General features: G+C 45.1%; 1 protein-coding gene across 1 annotated transcript in view; it reads left to right on the top strand.

Annotated features, from left to right (window-relative positions):
- Window positions 1-27,493, top strand: part of lrrc24 (leucine rich repeat containing 24) — a gene marked incomplete at both ends in the record, with an annotated part of 45,009 nt that extends 17,516 nt beyond the window's left edge. Inside the window, 4 exons of the mRNA XM_084311250.1 lie at window positions 5,439-5,607; window positions 8,199-8,461; window positions 21,788-22,372; window positions 27,074-27,493. Of these exons, the coding sequence (XP_084167376.1) occupies window positions 5,439-5,607; window positions 8,199-8,461; window positions 21,788-22,372; window positions 27,074-27,493 (1,437 nt within the window). The remainder of the gene's footprint in view (window positions 1-5,438; window positions 5,608-8,198; window positions 8,462-21,787; window positions 22,373-27,073) is intronic.
- Window positions 27,494-27,760: the final 267 nt, after the last annotated feature.

Below are 27,760 nucleotides of genomic sequence, written 5' to 3'. Positions count from 1 at the left end.
AGAAATGATATGATCTGATATCTGCTTGGAGAATGGCATTCTGTCGTAAACTCCAAAGCGCGTTCCCGTTCAGCTCATTTGCATACAAAACACAGCCTCCATAGCTCCTTATAAGGCAACTGGTGACGCAGCTGTGTGAAATGGAATGGCGGAAGTGCTTTGCGAGCCGCGTGATTACGAAACCTAGCGTCAGTCAGTGCCAATCAGAGAGCGTCTCCGAGAAATGCGGCTAGGTTTCGTAATCACGCTTGCGCCCATCAAAACTAGATTAGATTAATGTATTGGCATCATATACAGCTCACGGTACACACCTGCCGCAGCGCGCGCGCACACACAGACGCGCGCGCGCGCAGTACTGTATATGAATGAATGAATGACATATAATATATAGCCTACGGCGGGCGTAATGAATGAACGCAGTATGGCTTATTATTCCACAATTAAGCCTATAGGCTACTGTTCATTCGTAGGCGCACACAAGACTTGTTATGGAATATTAATGCAGTCTATTTCCACCGATTAGCTATAGTTCTTATTTATTTATCCACTGTCATTTCAGTGTTGGTGTATAGGCTATATAGTGTATTTCAATATAAGTTTAATTGATTAATGATATATTCGAAGGAATGCAGGTTTATAGCTATATCAACCCCCTCCAATGTACAGTAAATGACCAAGTATGGTTGTGTCAATATTCCAATGTACAGTTTAGCTTGTACAGTGTAAGTCTATCCCCCACCCACCCCTACCCAACCTCCTCCAACAGTTTCTACGTCAAATGTACTCTCTTTTCTGGACTCTTTTTGTATCACAAACAGTACTGTATTTGCAAATCTGGTATGTCATAAATGTATAGATGTAGCAGTACTGTCTATCTGTGTCATGTGTGTCATATATGTTATGATGAATTGAAAATGGGGGACCCTGATGTAAACAAGACGAAATTCTTTCTCTGGTCTGCATCCCCTTATGTAATTGAGCTGTACTGTACTTAATAAAGTTTTCAATCAATCAATCAAACAAAGGTCTGTCCCATTGTATACCAATCAATGGGATACATTGCATGTTGACCTGCATTCTTTCAAATGTATATAATTAATCATTAAAACAGATGTGTAACAAATAATAAATACAAATTCCACAGAAGGCATTAAATTATTATTATTTTCAATCATTTCACAATAATTGCATAATTGTGTTTGGATATCTGAGTAATTATTTGTCCAAAATAGCTGGTTCAGATATGGTTAATCCAGCTGCCCTGTGATCAGATGAATCCATATTATTTATTTTCCGACATCAAATTCGTAATTTCTTATCGTACAAATATTGTCATATTTATTTTAATTATGATTAAGTAATTAATTCCAAGGAGGCCTGTAGCGTTGACGTGAAGGAATCACTGAGAACACAGTCTGTCAAGTTATAATAACATTTTAAATTAGTCAATCAATCATGAGATTTGATCGTGGGCTGAGAGCATATTTAAGTGTGCTCCTCAGCACTCTTAGATCTGCTCTCAAATAAGATCTCAGGAAAATTTGAGGACTCCCACTCCCAGCCCTAATATGTCTTAAATAGGCCAAAATCTGGCTAAGACGAAATATTTTGTCGTAACTTCGTTCGAGAATGAGACCCATTGTGTTTTCTAATGATGTCTCCAAGTGGTAGCATGTATAGTGAGAACAATAATGGACCAAGGCAGCTCCCCTGTGGAACTCCGAAGTAGGTGTCATGTTTCTCAGAAGAATTACAAGAATTACACATTACGACCCCTATTACTTAATATGATTTTATACTCAGTCAAGGAGGGGAACTTCCATAAGAACGACAATATTGCACTCATAACAGTCCTCCTTAAAAAAGACAAAGACCCCACCGAGTGCGGTAGTTATAGACCCTTAAGCCTCCTCGGAACCGATATCAAACTGTACTCTAAGGTATTAGCCATCAGACTTCAAAAGCATATGACGTCTTTAGTTCATCCGGATCAAACTGGCTTCATAAGAGGCCGCTTGATCACTGATAACATAAGACGATTACTACACGTACTAGATGCCAGCAAGGACGACACCACACCTAAGGCGATGCTGTCCCTGGATGCAATGAAAGCTTTTGATAGGTTGGAATGGTCGTATCTATGGGCAGTATTAGAAAGGATGGGGTTAGGAAAAGGATTCATTGATATGATTAAAGTATTATACAAAGACCCATCAGCCATGATTACAACAGGTATAATCACCTCCGAAATCTTTCTGGTATCACGCTCTTCTAGACAGGGTTGCCCTCTTAGTCCCGGACTATTCGATTTATCATTAGAACATTTAGCACAATATATAAGACAATCCCAATTCATAGAACCAATCGTAATCAAGGGCACACAACACAAAATTAGTTTATATGCGGACGACGTAATACTGTTCATGCAAAACCCTAACACCGCAATGCCTCATCTTCTCAAGTTGATTGATGATTTTGGCGACCTATCGGGATTTAAGATAAATTGGCCAAAGTCGGCTTTCCTTCCACTCAACGCCCCTGCAAAAAATATACTCCTTCCAGAAGAAATACCAATGGTTAAACACTTTAGATGTTTGGGAGTTGAAGTATTCCCTACCATAAGCCAAACGGTGAAGCACAATTACATAGAAATCAAAAATAAAATCAAATACGACTTTGACAGGTGGTCAAAACTTAAAAACTCAGTACAGGCAGGCACGGGTTTCAATAGTTAAGATGGATGTCTTACCTAGAATCAACTTCATCAGCTCAATGCTACCGTTACCCCCTCCAGATGGTTACTGGAAAAAATTACACTCTTCCGCATACAAATTTATTTGGAATAACAAACCACCACGTATAAAAAGATCCACCGCACAGAAAAACAAAGCCGACGGAGGTATGGCATTCCAGATTTTTTCCACTATTTTAAGGCGTACACTTTAAGACCACTGACAACATGGTTTGATCCCCAAGCATCAGTATCCTGGAGGAATTTAGAAGTAAATATAGTAGCACCACATAGACTGCAGGACATAGTATACACCAAATTATCAATTAAGCAATGCGAACTGAAATTTGGCCCCATTATTACTCATGCGATCCGGATATGGCGTGAAACACAAAAAGAAAATATTCGAACCCACATAAATGGCATAATCATACTCCCTTATTCAATAACAATGCACTCCTGATTGGAAAACGACCTATAAGATTCCCTAGATGGGAAAAGCAGGGCATACACACATTAGGAGATGTTTTCAACAAACAGGGTTTTTGTAGTTATGAGGAAATACACAAAAAATTTAATCTCACCGGTTCTACATATTATTTTTACGCACAGTTATTGTTATGTTTGAAGGCTCACGGTGTTCCATTAAGGATACCAATTGTACACCACAGATACCACAAATTCTTCTATGAAAGAGAGACATCGAGAGGTTTTGTATCAGATTTTTATCATCAATTACTAACGTCCTCGTATGAAATCCTCCACCTAGAATCAGTCTGGAGGAGGGATATACCAGACCTGGAGATAGATTTTGATTGGCAAGAAGCCTGGGCAAATGTTCGACTTGCATCAAGGAACCCGGACCATCAACAAATCAATCTTAACTATATTCATAGGACATACTTGACCCCTATAAGACTAAACAGAATGGGTCTTAAACAAGACTCCAAATGCTCCTTATGTACAAATGGGGACGAGGGGACATTTATGCACATGTACTGGGACTGCCCACCAGTTAAGATATTCTGGAAAGAAGTGACCCAGCAATTATCAAATCTCTTAACTCTGAATATACCTGTACACCCCTCTGTATTACTGCTGAATGATGTTTTTGAGTGTGCAGTACCTATACAGCTAAAGAGATTGGTTTTATCTGGTATCACAGTGGCTAAAAAGCTGATAGCATCACGGTGGTTTCAACCGGAAAAAATTTGCCGGAAGGTCTGGATTATTACATATCTCGATGTGATTTATCTAGAAATATCTACAGCAAGAATTTTGGGTCTCAATGAATCCAAAATGACAATGTGGTTAGAAGTGGTGGAGAGAATAAAAGCTAGCATATAATGGTAATGCCTGGTTAGGAGCGAATGATAATGGATGGATTATCCAATGGGGGGTCCGGGGGGGGGGGGGGATAGCGAGCAGGAGCATATGTATGTAGGGTATTAGATAGCAGGTATTAGGTGTATATCTTGTATAAGACATTTGTCTAAATGGTGATTTCATTGCATGTGCACTGTTAATTAATGCTTGTATATCTAATTTTATGTTGTCATGTTTGTTTATGTGTTTGTTTAAAAAATTATAAAAAAATAAAATACAAAAAGAATTACACATTACATTACATTAGATTACATTACATCACATTCGATTACATAATGTAATACACCATATTATTATATTAAAAGAATTATTGTTAAGTCCCAATCACACATTTGTAATAACGTAATATGTAATAATGTGTTACAAAATGTATGGAAATGTATTACATATTGCGTTGATGCTATTTATTACAAAATGTGGTTTTATTACATAATGTGGTTTTATTACATATTGTGTTGTTACAAGGCATCCAAAATATTGTCTTAGATTAGATTCAATATAACTCTGTATGATAGCATGTACAATAATGCTGTATATATTGTGTTGTCATGTGCTATTACTTATTGTTACTGTTTATATATCTATCCAGATATGTCTATACATACCTTTATATAATAATTTTTTACATATCTGTAGATTCTATGTCTATATCTGTACATATCCCTTACCTACTCTGGTTACGCTGCTGGCCAAAATGACTAAGCTATTACCATACCATAGTGTAGATTAGCACTATTACTCAGTAATACTAATTAATATATTTGATATCCAGTTTAATCACCTGTACATTGTATATTACTATTGCACTTCACTGTGCATGTAACAGTACTGTATATCTGTATGTCATAAATGGCATGGTTAGATTAGATTAGATGACTAGATTAGATTTGTATATCTGTATATCTGTATGTTGTGTATGTCATAAATGTCATGGTTAGATTAGATTAGATGACTAGATTAGATTTGTATATCTGTATGTCATAAATGTCATTATGAATTGAAAATGGGGGACCCTGATGTAAACAAGACGAAAGTCTTTCTCTGGTCTGCATCCCCTTAACAATTGTGTGTATTGAGTTGTACTGTAATGTACCCATTCTGCAATCTGTTAATTAAAGTTTTCAATCAATCAATCAATCAATCAATCAATCATGTTACATTTGCACTCTGGTTTGATGCCAACCCTCTTTTCGTTGTACTGGACTGTATAATGACAATACATTTGAATCAAATCTAGATTTTTGAGATATGAGGTTTTCATATGACACCGTGCATTGCATTCCTTAATAACCCGTGTGGTAACCCTGTCCTCCTCCTACAGCGCCTCCAGGAGCTTCACCTGCAGAGGAACAGTATAGAGATGTTGGCTGAGCAGGCTCTGGTGGGCCTGAGCTCCCTGGCTCTGCTGGACCTGAGCAGAAACAGCCTGCACACCATCGGCCCTGCTTCCCTGAGACCCCTGGTCAGCCTGCAAGTGCTGCGCATCACAGGTGAGACTATTCATTCAATCTGTATTTAATCTCCAAAGATCATTGAGAGTGCGCTCTCATTTAAAATTATGTCGAGAGGTATACAATACATGCAAAAACAATATAGAAAGAGAAAGGTAAATCAATTAAACAATTCAAATCAATCAAAACAACTACAGACTATTGTATTGAGTTTTAGGGTGCTTTGCAAAACAGGGGGGACAGAAGCTAAAAGGTCTTGTTGAGCCATCTTTTTACATGGTATGAATGTACAGGTTCATACCTTAAAAATAAGCCATTTCCGACTCAATGCACTGAGATTTCTATAAACTCTTGTATTCATATAACACTTAAAATCATTGGTAAACAAACGTAGTGCTGAAAATATATACTTTGACTGCTGTTTTTATAGGGTTAGGGTCTTTACTCTTGGCTACATTAATTAATACCGCCGGTATTGATCCATTTATGGCGTGAAATTATTGTCTGTCCGGTACCGGACCGCTCAGGCTTAACCTGTTAACCTCTTTAGCCCGAGCGGTCCATCGGCGGACCGCAAATGACATCACGTCATAAATCAATCTCTCCAGACTGTATGACATTAAGTAGCGTTTTCTTTTATATATAATAATAATTTATATTCTCCTTTGGTTCATTACAATTTACTAGGCCTGTCCCCGACTAAGGATTTGGATAGTCGACTATGATTGGCCAAAATGTGCCAAAGTATACATTTTCATTTTTTTTTTTTTTTTTTTTTCCATTTGGGCTGTGGGGGGTGCTTAATGTCTGAAGGAGTCGACTGAAGGCTTCTTGTCCTCTGCAAAAGCATGCAATTGGTCCATTGATGGATACATCTTGATATTTGTCTAGTCTAGTGTGTTCATTAGATGGGTGAAATCCTCTTTCAGTGCCTCTGTGCCTGTTTTCTTAGGCAGTTAGCCTCTGGTATGCATGCCATTAGCGTTAGCCACGCTTCTAGGCCTCTTTTCTTTTGGAAAGAATGATAAAAAAAATTTATTAGACTAAGAGGTTGGCAGTCGACTATGGCTCCTTTCGACCGATTAGTCGACTAATCGACTAATAGGGGTCAGCCCTACAATTTACTCAAGCATAGTAACAGACACAATATTTCTGACACTGGCAATACATTCCCTGAGGTCCATAGATGTCCCTAGATACCAAGAACATGCAAATTGCTTGAAGAAGTGGAGCAATCTTCCATTTACTTGTACTTTTAGGCACATTTTCAGAAAATATGGCTAGGGCTTCACCCTCTCATCTCGTCACCAAAACAAATCCCATGCCGGGGGGTGGGAAAAAACGGTAAAACAGGAAGCAACAGTGTTTATGGTAAATGTAGTCTTATCATTAGAATTAGGCTACCAATTGTTTTCAGCAATGGTTTACTGTAATCATACCAAGGTATCACAACCAATGATATATGATATATTTTGTTGAATATTCACCATCGGTGAATGCGCACGTCAGGGCATTTTGCTCTCGTCTGTCGGCTCCGGCCTGCGTTTTCGCTGATCAACCGATACATTGTTGGAAAGTTGAATTTGCCGCCTTTCAATCGTCACCACACTCAACCTATTGCGTGATTCCATTCTCGAGTTACAAGACGAAACATGACAAGCCGTTCGGACGAGTGACCACGTCCGGTTGTAAGCGGTCCTGAACTGACCAGTCATCGCTGATGGTGAAAATGATTTACCATCATCGTAGCCAAGGAGCGTCTGCTCCGAAAGCGATCCCAGACTGGCGCTCAGAGTGGGGGAAGGTGCCACAAGAAGACAAATTGTTTTGACAAGAGCCTCTGAATGAATGACATGATCGTGCTGAATTTGTACTGGTACACACATTACAAAAACCTTTGTAAAACATACATTTTCCGTGGGATTTTTATAAACTCTGGACCTGTACTCCACAAGACTTCAGGCTATGGATCCATTATGGTTCCAGCTCCTACCTCTCAGCTGGAACTTTAAAACAGGCATCTGGCAACCAGTAAAAAGAAATGTGAGTACACAAAACTTTTACTTCAGTGTGTTCAAACCTCTGTTACTCTATTTCATTAGCACTCAAAGTGATTTTTCTTTATTGTGTAAGAAACTTCAGAATGTTACCTTTAAAAAGAGACTCATTCATGTGCTATAATAAGTATAAAGTATAATAAATCGCAAATTACTTTGGATATGCAATCATCAAAAACCAAAAGAAAACAAGCCCCATTTTTGCCCGATGCTTAAGAGGTTAAAGAAACCAATTGCGATGTCAACTCCATCCTCCATCCTCCACATATAGGAACCTATTCTGGTGTTCCTTAGTGGAGAGGAAACCCTCCTAAACAGTGGCTTTTCTTTTTACTGTGACGTTTCTTTTCACAGTGGCGTTTTTTTTCTTACAGGTTTTTCTTTTTACAGTGGTGTTTCTGGCTCATTCTAATTGATTACTTGTCTTGTTTGTCTGTATGTAGATAATGACCAAAGCAAAACTAATGTCCCTTGTGGACAATAAAGAACATCTGATCTAATCTAGTGAAGCCCCCCTCCCCCCTTCATGTGTTCAGCCTCTATATCCGTGTCCCGTCTATCTCTCTCCGACAGACAACCCGTGGCGCTGCGACTGCGCTCTCCACTGGCTGAGGAACTGGATCGACGAGGAGGGTCAGCGGCTGCTCAGCTCGGCCGAGCGACGCCTGGTCTGCACCGAGCCGCCACGTCTGTCCCACCTCAGCCTGGTGGAGGTGCCTCTCAACAGCCTGGTGTGCATCCCCCCGCTGGTGCAGCTGGAGCCCAGGAGGCTGGCCGTGCGGCTGGGGGAGAGCATGAGGGTGTCCTGCCACGCGTCTGGATACCCACGACCTCAGGTGCAGCCCTTTATCATCAGGGAGGTCACGACCTCAGGTGCAGCCCTTTATCATCAGGGAGGTCACGACCTCAGGTGCAGCCCTTTATCATCAGGGAGGTCACAACCTCAGGTGCAGCCCACTCTTTATCATTAGGGAGGTCACGACCTCAGGTGCAGCTAGCCCCTTTCGTGACTGCGAGCGAGCCTGAGTCTCTACCGCAGTCACTCTCACCTAGACTGCGACCATTTTCAACTTAAGGTACCAAGCGTGATCACGGGGCTCGCGGTGGGTCAAAAATATATCATATATGAATTTCAAAGATACCCAGCGTACAATATGGGTTTAACACAGCTTTACAGTGGGGTCTGGAAGCTCGGAGTTGCTAATAAACAGTTTAAATCATTGTTACAAAACGAGTGGTACTTACAGAGCGAGCCGTCTATTTCCGCCATTGGTGTCACCGCGCATGCGCACCAGGCATTGGCTGCCTGGTGCGCATGTGCGGTGACACCAATGGCGGAAATGCACGGCTCGCTCTGTGAGTACCACTCGTTTTGTAACAATGTTTTAAACTGTTTAGGTGAGAGTGGTCACAGTCTAGGTGAGAGTGACTGCGGTAGAGACCCAGGCTCGCTCGCAGTCACGAAAGGGGCTAGGTGCAGCCTGCTCTGTATCATTAGGGAGGTCACGACCTCAGGTGCAGCCTGCTCTGTATCATTAGGGAGGTCACGACCTCGGGTGCAGCCTGCTCTTTATCATTAGGGAGGTCAAAGATTTTTTTGCTGTCACTGCTGATTTTCTGCAGAAAATTCTGCTGATTTTCTTTTTTTATATATTTTATATCTATTATATCTATAATAACTGATAACTTAATTAACACTTTGAGTGCTGCCGGTGTTTTCGGGCCCCATCTATTCAATGCCACGCTTTAAAAGATAGGAGTCCGTCACCTTGTTTGTAGAGCTATAACTATATTCTATATCAGGGGTTCCCAAACTTTTCAGGCCGCTACCCAAAAATAACGGTGTCAGAGAGCCGCGACCCTCACTATTATAGGAGGTTAAAAAAAATGTTTAAACATGCACACGTTCAAACGCACACACACTAATAAGCATTGGAGGCTTTTAACCAGGGCCGGACTGGGGAAATCATTCAGGCCAGGAAATATAGTGCAAAATATAGCCCCAGTCAGGCCACTTTTTAAGCAGGGGGTCTGGGGGTTCCCCACCAGGACATTTCTTGTTACAAAGACTTCATTTCCTACATTCTGGTGCAGGCATTTTTTATTTGTACCCTTTAAATGCCAGTGTTTGTGATGGCATCACAAATTATTGTTAAAAAACAGGCTAGCATATGTATGATTAGCAACAACACTGATTTTGATGGATTTTCAGTTTTTTTGTAATGTCAGATTGAAAATAATACAATCTTTTATTGAACTTCAGCCCTGATCATAACACCACATATTAATTTTATAATTCTAACCCTTTAAATGCCAGTGTGTGTGATGGCATATATTTGCAATATATCAAATGCAAAGTAGATTTTACTGGGGGGGATTATTACAGGCTAGCATGTGTCAATGATTAGCAACAACAGTTCTTTTTTTTGGGGAAATCATCTGGCGACCCCCCCCCCCCCCCCCCGCGGCGGCTCGCGACCCCGACTTTGGGAACCCCTGTTCTATATTATAGCTATGGATACAATACTATGGTCATTTGACAGTGATTTTCGTGCGGTCAAGATGCAAAAAAGAGATAGTTTTTCCATGCATACATTCACACGTTATACCGTAGTGAATATAAGTATGTTTTTAGATCGGTCCGGGGTAATTCCTGAAATGCTGAGGAATAGCCTTATTCCTGTATTATACTTCAAATCTATATCATAGGTATTATGTTTCATCATGAATGCATGAAAGGGGGGGGGGGTAGTTTTTTTATGCTTTGATCGCCACCAACGGCATACGTTGTGGACTAACGTTACACACACGTTCGGATCAAATTGAAGACATGCTTGGATCAACGCAAGATTGATATCATATAGCCCTTACCTTGACTAGGATGTACCCCAAAAAGAATATTCCAATTATCTGATTACAAGTATTGATGTCCATCGTGTCGCCAACATAATCCACCACACATCATGCGTCGGGAGCATTTGATTCTTCTCAATCCGACCGTTATAACCGCTCATCGTAAAAAAAAAGATCGACGCACAGGCCAAGATACAAGGTTTCAAAGGGTGCTCGATACACCATCTAGCTGGATGCGGCCGGTATTGCACTTTGGCGACCTCAGACTCATTCCCTATGGTAACAACAGGCTCCCTGGGTGAATAATAAATACAAATATCGAAAAAAAAGGAAAAACGACCCAGAAACTACTTAAGTCGTTTTTGGCACTCAACAGTCGGGGCCCAGAAACGACTTAAGTCGTTTTTGGCACTGAAAGTGTTAATGTAAAAAAGGATATTTAATTGCTGCCGAAATTATAATAATTAGGATGTGTCCATTATGTATCCATACAAAAATACAAGAACAATAGTCAAAGAACAAAGAAAGTTAGTTATATCGAGATAAAGTCTAAAAAGCTTAAAGGAAGAGAGAGCGAATTAGTTGAGTAAGGGAGTAAGGGTTAGTGAAAAGTGAGAGACAGGGCTTGGTGTGAAATCATCTAGTCTCCTTACACAAAGAAAAGAGTGGGAACACAGTTATTACATTTAGGGATGCATAAGTGTCAACTAGATGTTTAACCTCTTAATAAACTCTTGAGCGGTCCGCCGGCGAACCGCAGATGACATCACGTCATAAATCAATCTCTCCAGACTGTATGACATAATGTTGCGTTTTCTTTTCAAATGTAGCCAAGAGTAAATACCCTAATCCTGTCAAAACAGCAGTCATAATGTATATTTTCAACAATACGTTTGTTTACCAATAGGCTAAAGTGTTATTAGTGAGATTTTAGTTCATGGAATGTCTTCATAATTTTGCAAATATCCGCCATTTTGAATTTGCGTCGCAACTTTGTTTGTAGTCATTTGAGGAGAGGGCATCCAGAGCTCTCAATGAGCTTTGAAATTCCGAAAAACTACATTACCTAGCCGATTCCAGCTTCCTGCAAGCAAATGCTCTATGCTCTATGCTCCCTGACTACCTGTCTGTCTGCAGTGGATCAATGTATGAGCAATACTTATGTTTAACTAAATGAGGATAAAGCCAAAAGGGATGCACATTTTAATAGGCTAGGAAATCTGGCTCAACAAAATAAAGCAGAAGTAACAAGTGTAGGTGTTATTTTAGACTCTGATTTAAGTTTTAAAACACACATAAATAAAGTGACCAAGACAGCATCCTTCCATTTAAGAAATATTGACAAAGTCCGGCTGTTTTTTAAAAATATTTTATTATTTTAACTATTTAATTTTCTTTCTTTATTATCTTTATTATTCTTTTATTTGTCATTTCTTATTGTCTTGTGTTATTGTCTTACTGTTTGTATTATTTATATTATTTAGTTATTTTCCTATATTATCTAATTGTTTTATTACCATTTTTATCATTTTAATCATTTCCATCCTTATTTTGTTTTATAATAATTTTATAAATTTTTTATACATTTGTTTACTTTTTAGTGTAAAACACTTTGAAAGGTAATCTGTATGAATGGTGCTATATAAATAAAGTTATTATTATTATTATTATTATTATTATTATTTGATTACATTAGGGCAGAACGTTTGACTTCCATAACATTATTAGTTAGTGTTGTGAAGGATCAGATTAAACCGAATATATATATTTATTTATATACCGTATATATATTTAAGTAGTGTTTGTATATCGTTTGATATCCCCTGTATATTCCTTGTACAATATGCACTGAATATCCCTTTAGTCTACTAAACAGCCCATAATAGTTTCATTCTACCATTGGACGAGAACCTGGCGCCAGGTTGCCATACCCCTAGGTCCAAGTTCAATCGTGCCGCCCAACATGTCGTGGCAAGCCCCGGTTCCGCGTAGGAATACGTCTGGCGAAATACGAATGGTACTATTTGTTCATAGCGCATATATATATGGCGCAAGTAAAGTAGAACTTTCTTTTAGTCCAGTTCTTTACCCTCCAACAGAGTGACAGACGCGAAGCCTCACCCACGACGCACGTGTGGTGTAGTAAGGCCTACTTGGCCTCAGAATAGGCATTGAGATATCGTGTGGATTAATAGTTGAATAGTCATAGTTTGGCACTATACCGTCGAGTTGGACGTATTCTATTAAGCTAATAATAGTCTATTTATGTATGGTGCATCGTTCGGTTAGAGTTATAAAGTTATCAGTACCCCCATCGTTCCTGACGTTATCTGGACGCTTAACCAGGCTGGGCAGACCCCTAGTGGTGCTTGCATCCGAGGAGCTCCGGGCCAGGGCGACTGGACCTGTATATTGGATTACTCTACCCGGACGACGGCGAGCCTTCCACGGCTTGGATTATGCTTTGGGTGCTTTGATTATTCCATGGATAACGGCCAACACTGCGGAGTGTTGGAACTACCCCCCGGAGAGGACTCCAGGTGAGACGGCGCTCTACACCAGTGAGGTCGCCTCACGTCTCTCCGTTGTGGACCGGCAGCTACCGTCCACCAGAGGGTCCAGCTGTATTCGTCTGCGGACCGAGGTTCTGTGGGCACCGTGTTCAAGACTTTGAATTCTCCCAAGAAATCGTCGGCCAGATGGGATACCGCCAGCGGCTTCTCTAACCCCCCCCTCCTACTGTCTTACAACCAGCGGGACCCCCCCCCCCCCTTAGTGTATCCAGCTATAATCATTTAAGTACCATCGCTATATTTCCTAAATATCCAGGTTGTATACTTACTCCCTGCGTAACCAGAGATTGGACATTCAATGTTGATTTACCTACGAATACTCATTTGCCATACAAGTGCATATTTCAAATCATAAGTGTAAACAAGTGAACGTTGTATATACCTTTTGCTATATTAAATATTCGATTTGTACATTTGTGTGGATTCGTTTCATCAGGTGGGAAAGTGTTCATCATACTTATATCATGTACTGGATGGCCAGAAGTTAAAGTACAAGAGGTAGTGGTATTAAATACCATATCTAACAATACAGTCAGGGAATTGTACCCCTCAGTTACAATTGGTCCTTCGAGCCGGATGGTAACTAGTGTAATATTAATATAGTGTTATTAATATTGAAATGGCCTATGATGAACACTCCACGAAACGGTCCTCCTAACCTAGAACGCCCGCGGCGCAGACGACAGCCACCTCAGTACTTAGAGGATTACACTGTCAGTCAACTACCTAGCCTTCGACAAACGGTAAACGCGGTAAAAGTAGAAAGTAAAATTATGTCTGACCTTAACGACCAGGTTTCCCCGACCACAGAGGCCCTAGTAGGTCCTAATGTAACTGACCAAGCTCACGGTGGGGACCAGGAGGGAGCGGACATGCCTTTACCCCCCGCCACTACCGAAGAAGTAGTCCCCGACCAGCCCCGGGAGGAAGACAACCCTACAGAGAGAGAACTCTGCACGGAAGAAGAGGAGGAGAGCGCCGAGGAAATAGAGCTCCAGGACTCCCCAACGAGTACCCCCAGGAGCGGCTCACGCAGGAGCGGCTCACCTCCACAACCGCCCTCCCCCAGCGAAGCGGAGAGGATGCTACAACAGGCGTTCCTCGTCAGCCTGACAGCCTCTACCGAACGCGATCGACTTCAGGGTGAACGCGACCGTCTCCAAGCACAGGCGCTCAGCGAGCGCGAACAACTCCAAGCGCAACAACGGAGCGAAGAAAAGCGCACACGCCTGGAGATGAGACGCCTTCAGACGGAAGAGAATATGGCAAGAGACCGGGCCGACGCCCAGCGCGCCGCTGCCGGTGCCCAAAGAGAAGCAGATCTCACCAAGCGCGAAGTCGAGCGCGACAAGTTACAAGCGCAGCTAATGGAGCAGCTGATCCGCAAGGCAACACCCTCTCCCTCCGCCAGGGGTTCAAGGAACTCGTCGAGACAACAGTCAAGGGCAGCGTCTCCTCAACGAGCAAGCGACCCTGAACTTGACCAACAGACCGAGCCTATACCCCCCGCAGACCCCCTTCCCAGACCGGTCCAAGCGAGACCCAGCTACAAGGAAGGAGCGGCATACACTGCGGAGAAGCTAAATAAACGATTACAGGATCTGGAAGATCTGATAGAGGAAGAAGAGGGAGAGGAGGAGAACCAAGCCCGACGACAGCACAGTACTCCACCGGACCAGGAGGTCCAGTACAGCCCAGGCTATACCCCCGCGGCGCTGCGCTACAGACCCCCGACTCTATTCACGGGTGAGCACGACGCACGACCAGCCCCGAGGAATAGCACCTGGACCAGCGGGCCATGGTACCCTGTCAGTACCAGCCCACAGCGAGGCGCAAGAGGGGACTCGCCCAGGAGGTCTCTCCCCCAACGCTCGCCGATGTATCAGCCATCCACGGCGTCATACATTGCCACGCCGTCATTTCCAGACTTCGCCTATGAGAGTCGAGCACAGTACACGGAGCTCCGGATGTGCTTAGAGACAATGATGGTGGATGTCGCTGATGAACGCCACAAGTATGCAATATTACTGAAGCACCTGAAAGTACCGCGAGCGCACAATATAGCGCTAGCCTATGCCACCTCTTCGACACCATACACAGCGGCCCTAGCGGGGCTGGACCAGAGATATGGACGTATATGGGATTACGTAATCCAAGAGATAAGGCATATTGACCGCCTACCCCCAGCCACAGACAATCGCTCATTAGACGACCTGTCAATCAAAGTGCAGTCCCTGGTAGGGATGCTGGGAGCGCAACGGGAAAAGGGCATGCACGAGCTATACGCCAACTCTAACGTCGAGAGGATTTTGGAGAAGCTGCCACCCGCAAGACAGGAGCGTTTTAGGCGGCAGAGAGACTACCGGGATCCCAACGGCCCCGAACCATCCCTCCTTGATCTAGCCGACTTCCTGGCGAGAGAAGTCAGCAGCTTACGACTGGATACATTCGGGCGGAGCACGCCAAGCTCCAGAGAGGGACCCAGGAGAATAAATGATGGAAGAAGATCGGTGACTGTCATGCACCAATCAGAGTCAGTACCGAGCAGTAAGAGTCACAGCACCCCCTCGAGAAAAGAGAAGTGGAAGATAGCATGTCCCTACTGTGAGAAAGAACACTGGCTGTCACAATGTGACCTATTCACAAAGATGAATGCAGAAGAAGTGAGTCAATGGATAAAGTCCAACCGGCGCTGTTACCGATGTGCGCGGCCACACATGGCAGCCGAATGCCGCCTAAAGAAAAGGTGCAGTCGGTGCGACGGAGCCCATCTAGATATACTACACGAAAGTAACAGAAGACGGCCTCCACCTGCACCACCGAGCGGCACCAAGGCAAGTGTCATGTACATTGACCCCGCCAGCAGCAGCGGCGTCCAAGTGCTCTTAAAGGTAGTCCGTGTGACATTGAGCTACCAAGATAAAGTCATGGACACTTACGCCGTCCTTGATGACGGGTCAGAGAAGACCCTTCTGCTCGCGTCCGCTGCGGCCCAGCTGGGACTGCGGGGGAGCAAGAACGAAATGACGATTCGGACAATAAGAAGAGATTTAAAGACGATAAAGGGCGAGAATGTCTCCTTCACTATCGCAGCAAACGGGCAGCCAGAGCGACGGTATAAGATTACAAATGCTTTCACCAGCCAAGAAATAGGACTATCGCAGTACACCTACCCTGTCGCCAAGTTGATGGATAAATATGTGCACCTGCGCCAATTACCTATCCCGCTCATAGACGGCGCTACCCCGACCCTGCTGATAGGCTCCGACCATGCAGAACTCATAGTCCCGATTGACCGGGTCCATACAGGACCCCGAGGCTGTCCTGCAGCAGTCGAGACCCGCCTAGGGTGGACCCTACAAGGCCCCCTCGCTAAATCTCTCAACCGAACAGCAGCCACTAGCTGCCTCCACTCCAGAACGACAGAAGAAGACACCACTCTCCTGCAGCATGTCGAGAGGCTATGGACACTAGAGACAATGCCCTTTAAGAACGAAAAGAAAGGTATTCGTTCTAAAGAAGACATTTACGCCATCAACCTACTCGAGCAGGGGACAAAGAGAGTCACAGTCGGCGGAGTGATGAGATACGCAACTCCACTCCTGAGGCGAGAGGGAATGCCCACCTTTCACGCAAAGAAAGACGCCACGGAGCGCTATCTATTGAACACGGAGCGGCGCCTAGCCAAAGACCCCGCTCAAGAGAGTGTGTACCGCGCTGAGATTGAGAAGCTAATCACAGCAGGACACGTAACAAAGATTGACATTAAAGAGGCCGATCAGACGACCGAATCATGGTACGTGCCGCATCACAAGGTCCATCACAACGGCAAGGATCGCATTGTGTTTAACTGCAGCTACCAGATCGGATCCCAAAATCTGAATAAAGAGCTCTTGCCCGGCCCCACACTCGGCCCCTCCCTACTAGGCGTGCTACTGCGCTTCCGCCAGGACAAGGTGGCTATCAGCGGGGATATCAAAGGGATGTTCCTGCAGGTGAGACTAGTAGAGGAGGACAAGCCCCTGCTGCGGTTCCTATGGAGAGAGAGGATCGGAGACGAGAACCCAGCCATCTACCAGTGGGAAGTACTCCCCTTCGGAACCACATGCAGCCCGTGCTGTACTACATTTGCACTACAGAAACACGTCGCAGAGGACCCAACAGCAGATGAAGAGGTCCGACACAGTGTGAAGAACAGTTTCTACGTGGACAACTGTTTACAAAGCGTTTCGACTCAAGAAGAAGCCGAGGCTCTCCTAATCAAGTTACGCGCCTCCCTGATCAAAGGCAGCTTTGATCTCAGGCAGTGGGCCAGCAGTGACCCGCACGTATTGCGCAGCCTCTCCCCCGCGGACAAGGCTGCCAGCAGCGAGACCTGGATGGCGACCATCCCAGGAGAAGCCCAAGAAATGACACTAGGACTAGTCTGGCGCTTCAAAACAGACTCGCTCCACTATAGACACAAACCCTTGGCTCCAGACCAGGGAAGGTCGACGGCGATACCGACCACCAGACGGAGTGTGTACAGAACACTCGCCAGACAATATGACCCGTTGGGATGTATTCTACCTTACACCACCAGGGCAAAGATGATTGTACGAGCACTATGGGACAAGGACCAGGGCTGGGACGACCCAATACCCGCACACCTTGCCTCAACATGGAGAGAGTGGGAGACGGAACTCCGCTCACTCCCAGGCGTCAATATACGCCGCAGCTACTTCCCATCCACAGTGAGGCCAGATACATGCAAGATTGATCTACACGTCTTCAGCGACGCCTCCGAAGTAGCCTATGGATCGGTGGCCTACTTGTGTGCCCAAGAGAAGGGAGGAAAGATACACACTGCCTTCATCCTGGCCCGCTCAAGAATAGCCCCACGTAAGCAACAATCTATCCCACGTCTAGAGCTCTGCGCAGCCCTAGCAGGAGCGCATCTAGCCACGTTAATCCAACGTGAACTCACCATTCCGGTGCACAGAACAATCTTGTGGTCAGATTCCACGACAGTACTCACATGGATCAAGTCTGATTCATGCAGATACAAAGTCTTCGTGGGAGTCAGAGTCACTGAGATTCAAGAGTTAACAGAAGCAGCGAGCTGGCGGTACGTGGACACCAAACACAACCCAGCTGACGTCATCACCCGGGGAATGTCTCTGGATGACCTAACCCGTCGCAACATCTACAGTGACGGACCAGAATTCCTCAAGCTCCCGGAAGGAGAGTGGCCTACGCCCACCCCACGGGAAGCAAGTAACGAGGAGGCTGAGAACAAGAAACCTATGTTCTGTGGACTGAGCACAGTCGCCTCCACAGACCCCAACATAGATGACTGCATTACCCTAGAGAGTGCGCAGCAAAGAACATTCCTGCGGCACCACCCAGAGATTCAGTCCACCACTGACATGTCAGCAGCTGACTACGAAGAAGCAGAACTTCTTCTACTACAACGAGCCCAGAGAGACTCGTTCCCCGATGAGCTAGACTGCCTACAGGGAGGAAACCCCGTCCCATCAGACAGCAGACTGCTCCACCTGGCACCAGAGAGTGACGCCCATAATCTCATCAGAGTGGGTGGTCGCCTGCCCCCGATCTACCGGATGATATTAAGTACCCGATCGTCTTGAACAGCCGACACAAGGTCACAGAGCTGATCATAAAGAAATACGACGAGGATGTACACCACGCAGGAGCAGAGAGAGTCTTCGCGGAGATCAGACGTCGTTATTGGATACTGCAAGGGAGAGAAGCAGTGCGGCGCTTCCAGCGAACCTGTCTAGACTGCCGTAAGTGGCGCGCGCAGCCCAGCATACCACGGATGGCTGACTTACCCCCCTGTCGCCTCCGACTCGGCGACAAGCCATTCCACTCCACAGGCATGGACTGCTTTGGCCCGTTGTATATAAAGAGAGGAAGAGGAACCGAGAAGCGGTGGGGTATTGTATTCAAATGCATGAACACCAGAGCGATACATATCGAGCTCCTTCCGACCATGAGCACAGACTCATTCCTTATGGCCTTCCGAAGATTCACATCACGGAAGGGAAAACCGTCTACATTGTTGTCTGATCACGGGACAAACTTCAAAGGCGGAGAAAGAGAGCTGAGAGAGAGCTTCCAAGCTATGGGCCCAGAACTTAAGACCCACCTCGCTCCATCCCAGATTGACTTCCAGTTTAATCCCCCGAACGCACCCCACTTCGGTGGAACCTGGGAACGAGAAGTACGTTCTATAAAGACAGCCCTGTACGCCGTGCTTGGGGCCCAGACTGTGGCGGAGGAAGTCCTAATGACAGTCCTCACGGAGATCGAGGGAGTATTGAACTCAAAGCCCCTCGGTTACGTCTCCAGTGATGTAGCAGATGTCGACCCAGTCACCCCCAACACACTCCTAATGGCGCGGCTGGACCCCGCGCTACCCCAGACAATGTACAGGCCTGAAGAAGCGAACGGCCGAAGAATGTGGAGGTACAGCCAAGTACTAGCTGACAAGTTTTGGAGCAGCTTCCTACTCCACTACCTACCGTCTCTACAGACCCGCCAGAAGTGGGTAAAAGAGAGAGACAATTTGACAGAAGGAACAGTCGTCATGATTATCGACCAGTCACTACCCAGAGCTATGTGGCCGGCTGGCCGCGTAAGCAAAGTGATCACCGGTGCCGATGGCAAGGTCCGAGCAGCTGAAGTACTCGTCCAAGGGCGCACTTACACACGACCCGTGGCGAGGTTCATAGAACTGCCCCGACTCCCAGATACTATCGATGATGACCATGACCCCATGACTTTGTGAGTTGACTGACCCTTACAGCGGACCTTGAGTGGTAGACAGTGCGGTTAATCTGTCTCTGCTTAGCTAATTAGGTGGGACTAATTAGGGGGCGGCTGTTGTGAAGGATCAGATTAAACCGAATATATATATTTATTTATATATATATATTTAAGTAGTGTTTGTATATCGTTTGATATCCCCTGTATATTCCTTGTACAATATGCACTGAATATCCCTTTAGTCTACTAAACAGCCCATAATAGTTTCATTCTACCATTGGACGAGAACCTGGCGCCAGGTTGCCATACCCCTAGGTCCAAGTTCAATCGTGCCGCCCAACATGTCGTGGCAAGCCCCGGTTCCGCGTAGGAATACGTCTGGCGAAATACGAATGGTACTATTTGTTCATAGCGCATATATATATGGCGCAAGTAAAGTAGAACTTTCTTTTAGTCCAGTTCTTTACCCTCCAACAGAGTGACAGACGCGAAGCCTCACCCACGACGCACGTGTGGTGTAGTAAGGCCTACTTGGCCTCAGAATAGGCATTGAGATATCGTGTGGATTAATAGTTGAATAGTCATAGTTTGGCACTATACCGTCGAGTTGGACGTATTCTATTAAGCTAATAATAGTCTATTTATGTATGGTGCATCGTTCGGTTAGAGTTATAAAGTTATCAGTACCCCCATCGTTCCTGACGTTATCTGGACGCTTAACCAGGCTGGGCAGACCCCTAGTGGTGCTTGCATCCGAGGAGCTCCGGGCCAGGGCGACTGGACCTGTATATTGGATTACTCTACCCGGACGACGGCGAGCCTTCCACGGCTTGGATTATGCTTTGGGTGCTTTGATTATTCCATGGATAACGGCCAACACTGCGGAGTGTTGGAACTACCCCCCGGAGAGGACTCCAGGTGAGACGGCGCTCTACACCAGTGAGGTCGCCTCACGTCTCTCCGTTGTGGACCGGCAGCTACCGTCCACCAGAGGGTCCAGCTGTATTCGTCTGCGGACCGAGGTTCTGTGGGCACCGTGTTCAAGACTTTGAATTCTCCCAAGAAATCGTCGGCCAGATGGGATACCGCCAGCGGCTTCTCTAACCCCCCCCTCCTACTGTCTTACAACCAGCGGGACCCCCCCCCCCTTAGTGTATCCAGCTATAATCATTTAAGTACCATCGCTATATTTCCTAAATATCCAGGTTGTATACTTACTCCCTGCGTAACCAGAGATTGGACATTCAATGTTGATTTACCTACGAATACTCATTTGCCATACAAGTGCATATTTCAAATCATAAGTGTAAACAAGTGAACGTTGTATATACCTTTTGCTATATTAAATATTCGATTTGTACATTTGTGTGGATTCGTTTCATCAGGTGGGAAAGTGTTCATCATACTTATATCATGTACTGGATGGCCAGAAGTTAAAGTACAAGAGGTAGTGGTATTAAATACCATATCTAACAATACAGTCAGGGAATTGTACCCCTCAGTTACAGTTAGTTTGGTGGTCATTCTACTGTGACCATGGTACCAGTCATTGTATGAAATAATTTGCAATGGTACCAATTTTGTACTTAAATAATGACATGGCAATTGTGTGTTCTCTTGCTATAGCTGCAGCAGTTCAGTGTCCATAGCTTGTCCAGGTTGATACAAATAAAATAAAATAAATTATATAAATAAATATATATGCCCTGAAGAAGGCCGACACATGTTGGCAGTTTTTTATAGTTCAAACATATTCACACTACAAGAACACTGTAGCCCTGCTTCTTGTTCAAATATATATTATGTGTTTCAACAGCTGCGATGGCAAAGCAGTGATATAGATTTATGTTGCTGTTCTTTGAAACCAGGACATTTAAAAACTGTGACAGAAACAAGGTTGAAACCCTTAACTACACAAATAGCTATGAAGAAGAAGAGGTTAACACTGTTAACGTCTCTCTGTAGGTCACGTGGAGGAAGGCGTCGCAGGGGAAGGTGGCGCTGTCTCCCCGAGGCCTGGTGCAGGAGCTGGGGGCTGGAGGAGGAGGTGCAGGAGGAGGAGGAGGAGCCAGAGGAGGAGGAGCGGGAGGAGAGGAACACTCAGAGGACGGGAAAGTGCGTCTGCAGAAGGTGGACGGGGACCGCTTCGACCCTGACATGGGCAGTGGGATGCTGTTCCTCAGCAACGTGACGGTGGCGCACGCCGGCTTCTACGAGTGCGAGGCGTGGAATGCCGGGGGCGTGGCCAGAGTCACCTTCCAGCTGGCCATCAACTCCTCCACCTCTTCCTCCTCCCTGTGGGCCTCCTGGTCGCAGGCCCCCTCCCCCTCCTGGCCGCGGCTGAGGAACCACCGCCCGGCCGCGGGCTCCGATGTCAGCCGCGAGCCCCTGTACGCGCTAGGCAGCATGGCCTTCAGCGCCCTGGGCGCCGCCACGCAGACCGCCATCGCTATCGGCATCTCCCTGCTTGCTCTGACCGCACTGCTGCTGGTCGCCATGATCTACAGCCGCCACCACCAGAGAGAGAAGGAGGCAGACGGCGCTGAGAAGGTGTGTGTGCATGTGCTCGAAAAAGAGATCATTGATCTCAAGTGACTACCTGGTCAAATAAAGGTTAAGAAGAAGAAGTATGTGTGTAATACTGTGTGTATTAAAGGTAGAATCTGTAAGGCTTTCAAACCGTGACCTCGGTTGGTATTGCACTTTTTCTTTTTTTTTTTTTCTTTTTTTTTTAGCGTTTATCGCTTTTCTGGTCAAGCATGACCGACAGTTGTAGGGTGAAACGGGAGAGAGAGCAGGGGGAGACATTCGGCAAATGACGGCGAGTCCGGGAATCGAACTCGGAGTCAACCAGATCCGTGACGCAGCACGGAGTCCCGCGACGCAGCGCGGTAACATGGTGTGCTACTGGAGCACCCCCACTTTTATTTTTTTTTACATATTTTGTTTTGGTCTGATGTGGGTTGGAGTTGAGTGGGGATAGGGCGTTGGGTTGCTTTTGCTGGAGAAACTCACAGTAAAATAAGTTACTGAACTCCTAACTGAACTACTGCCTAGTGCAGGGGTCAGCAACCTTTACTATCAAAAGAGCCACTTTTCCCCCATCCCACAAAATAAAATGCTCAGGGAGCCACACAACCTATTTACCCTTAAAATGAAGATAACACAGTGTATTGATTGATTGAAAACTTTATTAACAGATTGCAGAATGGGTACAATGCAGTACAGCTCAATACACACAATTGTTAAGGGGATGCAGACCAGAGAAAGACTTTCGTCTTGTTTACATCAGGGTCCCCCATTTTCAATTCATCAGGACATATATAATTCCTCTAATAGTAACCCCGGCTTGTATTTGTTTTAACTGTAGCGGGTACCAGGCTTGTATTAGGAGGAGGCATGTATAAGAGAGAGGCCTATATTTCTAATTTTCAAACAGATCATAATGAATAAATCAACATTTTGTGTCAGTTTGAACCCAGTAAAATGTACTGGGTTCATTTATTGAAACCAAGTACTGTATGAAATAGTAAACAGTGCAATTACAGGTGGTCGCTGGTCATTTCAACGTTTTCAAAGTGAAATCAAGTAACTAGCTCAGTATGCAGCTCAGTATATTAGTAACCCGGCTTGTATTAGGAGGTCGGCTTATAATTGCTTAGCTCAAGAGCGCAGCCGGCCATTAATAGAGACCCGGCTTGTATTTGAGACCCGGTTACTATTAGAGGAATTACGGTACATGACATACTGATAGACAGTACTGCTACATCTATACATTTATGACATACCAGATTTGCAAATACAGTACTGTTTGTGATACAAAAAGAGTCAAGAAAAGGGAGTATATACATTTGACGTAGAAACTGTACATTGGAGGAGGTTGGGTGGGGGGGGTTGGGTACATTGGGATATTGACAACCATACTGGGTCATTTACATTAGAGGTGGTTGGGGGGGGGGGGGAACACTGTATAAACAAGCAAAACTGTACATTGGGGGGGGACACACACACTGTACAAACAAGCACAATTGTACATTGGAATATTGACAAAACCATACTAGGTAAATTACTGTACATTGGAGGGGGTTGGGTTAGGACATTTACAGGGGCCAGTTTCGAATTGCAGTCTCCCGTAGGTGTCCCTTGAGAGTGGTTTTGAAAGTGGGTATAGATTCACATTCCTTTACAATTTTGGGTAGGGCGTTCCACATTGATGTGGCATAATTGCGAAACGTGTTACGTATAACGTTTTATATATCCCCAAGCATACCCCACATTTAGCATAAAACGCCTGACAATTGCATACCCAAAGTAATTTGCGATTTATTATACTTTATACTTATAGCACACAGTTTGTTGCATTAGTGGGATTATAAAGCAACAAAAAGAAAAATTCTGACTTTTTATTGCTGTTTTTACCTGTTATAACAAAGGAAAACCTCAAACTCTTATGAAGAGGAGAAAAAATACTGGCTGTGTAGACCTATTTTTAAATAAAACACAGAAGAGGAGACAAAACACTGGTGTCTGTAGACCTACTTTGAAATAAAACCCTGAACTATGCAGCTCTATTTGTGGAAAATCTATAAAATAAAAAGTAAATCTTTCGTTGTTCGCAAATTTCGCACCACACATCAGGCATACAGGTAAGCCTTTTGTTGACTAAATATCGTAGTTGATGAAATATTTTTTCATTTCAGTGTCACAGTATGACATCAATCTCCAAAATAAGAAAAGAAATTTAAAGAATTTTTTTTAAATGTTTTTTTTTTTTTTTTTTCTTTTTGGGACATGGAGCCGCAGCTGATTGGCTAAAGAGCCGCATGCGGCCTCGGAGCCGCAGGTTGCCGACCCCTGGCCTAGTGCCTAGAGGCCGCTGTTTGACTGCATTACAGATTCTACCTTTAACTATTACAGTGTATGTGGGTCTTTATCAGCACAATAATAATAATAATAATAAACTTTATTTGTATAGCACCTTTCTATAACAAATGGTAAATGGCTGTATTTATTTTATCCAAAGCGCTTTACAATTTGTTCCTCACATTTTACCCATTCACTCACACATTCACACACCGACGGCAGAGGCAACCATGCAAAGTGCCAACCTGCTCATCAGGAGCAATTAGGGGTTAAGTGTCTTGCTCAAGGACACTTTGACCCGCTGCCCGGGAGGAGCGGGAATCAAACCGGGAACCTCCAGATTACCAGACGACTGCTCTACCCCCAGAGCCACTGTCGGGAGGTAGAAATGCAGCTCAAAGTGCTTCACAGCAGTAAAAAAAAAGACAGACATTAAATGGGCACAAAATTGGCAGATCAAGAGCAATGCATAAAGTGCACATAAAATAAGCATAAAATTAGTAAAAAATAAATAGCAGCAAAATAGACAAAGTCAAGGTAAGGCATAGTGTTAGGGTGAGGTGTTTTCTAGAACCCAGGAGCAGAACACAGGAGAATAGAGCGGTTTAGAATGTTTAATTGAAGCATGAGAGGGGAGAAGGGTCCAAGGGTCGTGAGAGGAGCTAGAGAGGGGGAACAGGGAGTGGAAGAGTGACAGGCCCATGAGGGTGCAGGCTGGTGAGGATCTGTGGTCGAGGTGTAGGCCGGAGAGGTGAGGTCCTGGACATCGGAGAACAAGGGTTAGTATAGAGCAAGGTCACTGAGCACAAAAAACATAGTTCAAGAATACTAAGGTCTAGAAGAGAGTCCTATACCATGGGAGGTGTAAACAACACTCGGACAAGGAGTGGCAGGAGTGCAGGCCTCTTATTGTGTGTGTGTGTGTGTGTGTGTGTGTGTGTGTGTGTGTGTGTGTGTGTGTGTGTGTGTGTGTGTGTGTGTGTGTGTGTGTGTGTGTGTGTGTGTGTGTGTGTGTGTGTGTGTGTGTGTGTGTGTGTGTGTGTGTGTGTGTGTGTGTGTGTGTGCGTGTGTGCGAGCGAGCATGAGAGAGCGAGTGTGTGCGAGCGAGCGACTGAGAGAGCGAGTGTGTGCGAGCGAGTGACTGAGAGAGAGTGTGTGTGTGAGTGAGCATGAGAGAGCGAGAGTGTGTGAGCGTGTGTGTGTGTGCAAGCAAGCGACTGAGAGAGCGAGTGTGTGCGAGCGTGTGTGTGTGCGAGCGACTGAGAGAGAGTGTGTGTGTGCGAGTGAGCATGAGAGAGCGAGTGTGTGAGAGCATGTGTGTGTGTGAGCGAGCATGAGAGAGAGTGTGTGTGTGCGAGCGGGATTTTCCCGAAAAAATTATCTGTCCAAATAGAATGAACGACTTGGCGACTGCATGTCCTTTGTTTACAAATTAGGTTTGCTCAAAAGAGGGCAGTGTGAACGCAAACCAAAATCAAACAATGTATCATTCTCACATTTGGTCCACCAGAAAGTCCGAACTATCGGTGGACTTTCAGATGTGAACACGGCCATAGCGTTTAGGGCTTGGCGCTTATTTACCACCATGTCTGTGAAGACGGTAGGTGCGTAGCAATAACTGCTCGGTGCAATTGGCGGGCTTTGTGGATTCAGAGCATTCTGGACGAGGCTCATTTGCATAGAAAGGGGACATGTTCCGCCCATATTACCTCATTTAAGTACGCGCCAATTGCACCGGACGCAATGCTGACGGAATGCAGTTGCCACCTCATTTCACCCGTTGCATGTCCTCTGTGGATACCAAACTTTCAGAGCGATATGCACCGGCTTTGCGTCGGAAAAAGCTGCGCAAACCCTTTGTGGATCCCGCCCTGGGTCCTCGTGTTCTCAATGAAAGGATGGAGAAGAGAAAATAGTCACAGGGATTTCAATGGCAATTGCTATTTTTTCATTGTGCTGTAATTAGGGGTGGGAATCACCAGTTTCATCATGATACGATACGATATCGATTCTTTGGACAACGATACGATATTTGCCGATATCACAAAGTCTCTCACGATACAATACGATACGATTAGATTCAGGTGCCTGCGATCGATATGAGATGATATCATATGCCCATTTAACACAATCAGTTATGAGACTCGCCACAGGATTTTCAAAATAAGAGTATCGATATGAATCGATCTTATTACATCGCATCGATCCGATTCGATCGTTGATAATTACATCGATGTATCGATCTGGATCGATGTATCGTCCCACCCCTAGCTGTAATTAACACAACACAAGGACACAGTGTCCTCCCATGACATAACATCTTACCAGCTAACACACTTTGTTTCCTCTGTAAGCAAATCACATTTCCATTCTATTTCACATCTCCAGGAAGAGAGCATCCTGTACGTGAACGACTACTCTGACGGCCCGACCACCTTCGCCCAGCTGGAGGAGTACCGTGACGAGCGTGGCCATGAGATGTACGTCCTCAACCGGGCCAAACCCGTCCTGCCGCCTGCGCCGCCCACCGTTGCCACCACCAACCTGGGTTACCCGGCGTCGTCCGAAGCCCACTCCTCCAGCCTGGCCCTATCCTCGCCGGGGCCTGGCCAGACCGGGAGCCCGGCCCTCGGGCCCAACAAGCAGCAGCAGCAGCCGCCACCAGAGCCGGACGTACGGACCATGCGGAGGATCGCGGGGGAGGGAGGGGAAGCCGAACCTGTGATCACGTCAGAGGCCGAGGGGATGTTCCTCAACCACACGGGCATCTTCATAGACTCGCAGATTGCCTACGAGATCCACTGCTAAAAATGGGGGAATCCAAGGGGAAGAGGATCTGGTGCTGAAATCGACTTACTCTAACGTATGATGGTGTCAACATAGCAGGGACTTGTTTGTGTCTGAGATTAAATAACCCACCAGGATCAATAAAGAAAATCCATTTTATCCAAAAGAAAAGAAGGATTTCACTGCTGCGTGATCAACTCCTGGGATCTGCTAATCAGTAAGAGCTCAACTCATCCTTGTGAAAAGTTGCAGTGCCGGACGGATGGAGACATAAACTCTTAAAATGGT

Source organism: Notolepis coatsorum, assembly GCF_963971535.1.
Source record: "Notolepis coatsorum genome assembly, chromosome: 3".
NCBI classification, from domain to species: Eukaryota; Metazoa; Chordata; class Actinopteri; order Aulopiformes; family Paralepididae; genus Notolepis; species Notolepis coatsorum.
The sequence above is the reverse complement of the archived record's forward strand: the minus strand, read 5'-3'. Positions and strand labels throughout refer to the sequence as shown.